Here is a 1,854-nt window from a genome sequence, read left to right as displayed (position 1 = left end):
AGTGATCTCCGGAGAGAGAATAATACCTTTCTCATGTTCTTGTTGATGAGAGAATCTGAACAATCGCTGCCAATTGAGATCAAGAGAGAAACAGAGAAAAGGAGAGAGAAGATAGAAAGACGGAAATGAAACTTGGGTAAGGAATTCATAGAGGATTTATGTAATGTCATATGAGGTCTTTGAAGACAAAAACGAACGATTGAGATTAATTGATATCAATTCCACGTCTCAGATTAGTTCAGACCTTGGATTCCCTTATTTGATCGGTAGACCAGAAAAACTTTTGACATAAATAAATAAATAAATAAAATAACATAGACGACTTGACTTCAGTTTTACTTTACATACAAGAAAAAGAAAAGAAGAAATCAAAAAAGACTTCACTTCTATCTTACCCTAAATAAAAATCAATTTTCTGAATAGGCCTTCGGCTGCATGTCAAGGGGAAGGAGAATACCCATCAATTTACTAGTGGGGGACGTCTCAATCAAAGAAAATAGGCTTTCGGCTGCCTGTCAAGGGGAAGGAAGATACCCATCAATTTACTAGTTGGAGTTGTTGGACGTCTCAATCAAAGAAAAAAAAAAAATCATTGGGAGGGTTGACTGACTAAGTGTTGTTTGGAAGGCATTGCGATTTGCATATGGATTTAGATTTATTTTCATTTGCAACCAAACAATGACGAGAACAAATTGTGGACTAAAAAGGAAGAGCAAGGAAGAAGGAAGAAAGGAAAGCATCCATGGAGAGGGAAGAGCAGGGAAGAAGAGAGCAAGAGAGAATGATGATGAAAAGACTTTATGAAGCTTCGTTGAGTGGAAGTCTCACATCTCTGATTGAACTCATTGAGGAAGACCATCTCATTCTCGATAGAGTTATGATAATCACTTACTTCAATGAGACTCCACTCCACATAGCAGCAATGCTAGGCCATGTTGAGTTTGCAAGAGAGATTTTGAGACGCAAACCAGAACTTGCAACTGAGTTAGACTCAGAAAGTTCTTCACCTCTTCACTTGGCTTCAGCAAAAGGGAACCTAGAAATGGTGAAAGAGTTGTTGGGGATAAACCCAGATGTTTGTTGTCTTACTGACCATGACGGGAGAACCCCTCTCCATCTTGCAGTGATCAAAGGCCGGATAGATGTCATGAAAGAGTTGATTCAGGCTCGACCTAAGGTCATTCATGTGAGGGTGTTTGATAGAGGAGAAAGCATTCTACACTTGTGTGTTAAATACAACCGTTTGGAGTCACTTAAACTAATATTGGAATCAGCAACTGACCAAGAATTAGAGCTTCTCAATTCTAAAGATGACGAAGGTAACACTGCTTTGCATCTTGCTGCAGCTAAGAAACAGACAAAGGTACGAATAAACATAAACATGGGTTCCCCCCATCACACACAAAACACACAGGATTTTAGCTACTTTTACACTTAATTGCTGTATTTATTTAGACTTACAATATTGAAATGATAATCAAGTCCTCAAGGCCTGCAACTCAGAGGAAAAATTGGTAAATGGGCATGGATTTGGATCTCTTCAGCAGTGCGGGAGAAGGGGGGGTCCTGGAGAGTATCAGGGCAATTAGCGTCCCACTCGAACTCAACCTCTAGAGTCATCCTCATACTCAACAACCTCTCCTACATTGTAGGCATTTTCAATGAGCACAAACTCTAGAGACTACCTCATGAGATAGCAGAGTTGGAATAGGATCCCACATGTGATCATAGAGTTTGTCTATAACTCAATAATTGTAACTACCTCATGAGATAGCAGAGTTGGAATAGGATCCCACATGTGATCATAGAGTTTGTCTATAACTCAATAATTGTAATCTCTATATAAGAGCACCA

General features: G+C 39.2%; 1 protein-coding gene across 1 annotated transcript in view; it reads left to right on the top strand.

The window, feature by feature from the left end:
* The first annotated feature begins 722 nt into the window (after window positions 1-722).
* Window positions 723-1,854, top strand: part of LOC122094698 (ankyrin repeat-containing protein BDA1-like) — a 7,283-nt gene continuing 6,151 nt past the window's right edge. Inside the window, exon 1 of the mRNA XM_042665294.1 lies at window positions 723-1,363. Within this exon, the coding sequence (XP_042521228.1) occupies window positions 743-1,363 (621 nt within the window). The 5' untranslated portion in view covers window positions 723-742. The remainder of the gene's footprint in view (window positions 1,364-1,854) is intronic.

Source organism: Macadamia integrifolia, chromosome 12 (genome assembly GCF_013358625.1).
Source record: "Macadamia integrifolia cultivar HAES 741 chromosome 12, SCU_Mint_v3, whole genome shotgun sequence".
In the NCBI taxonomy this organism is placed as follows: domain Eukaryota; kingdom Viridiplantae; phylum Streptophyta; class Magnoliopsida; order Proteales; family Proteaceae; genus Macadamia; species Macadamia integrifolia.
The sequence above is the reverse complement of the archived record's forward strand: the minus strand, read 5'-3'. Positions and strand labels throughout refer to the sequence as shown.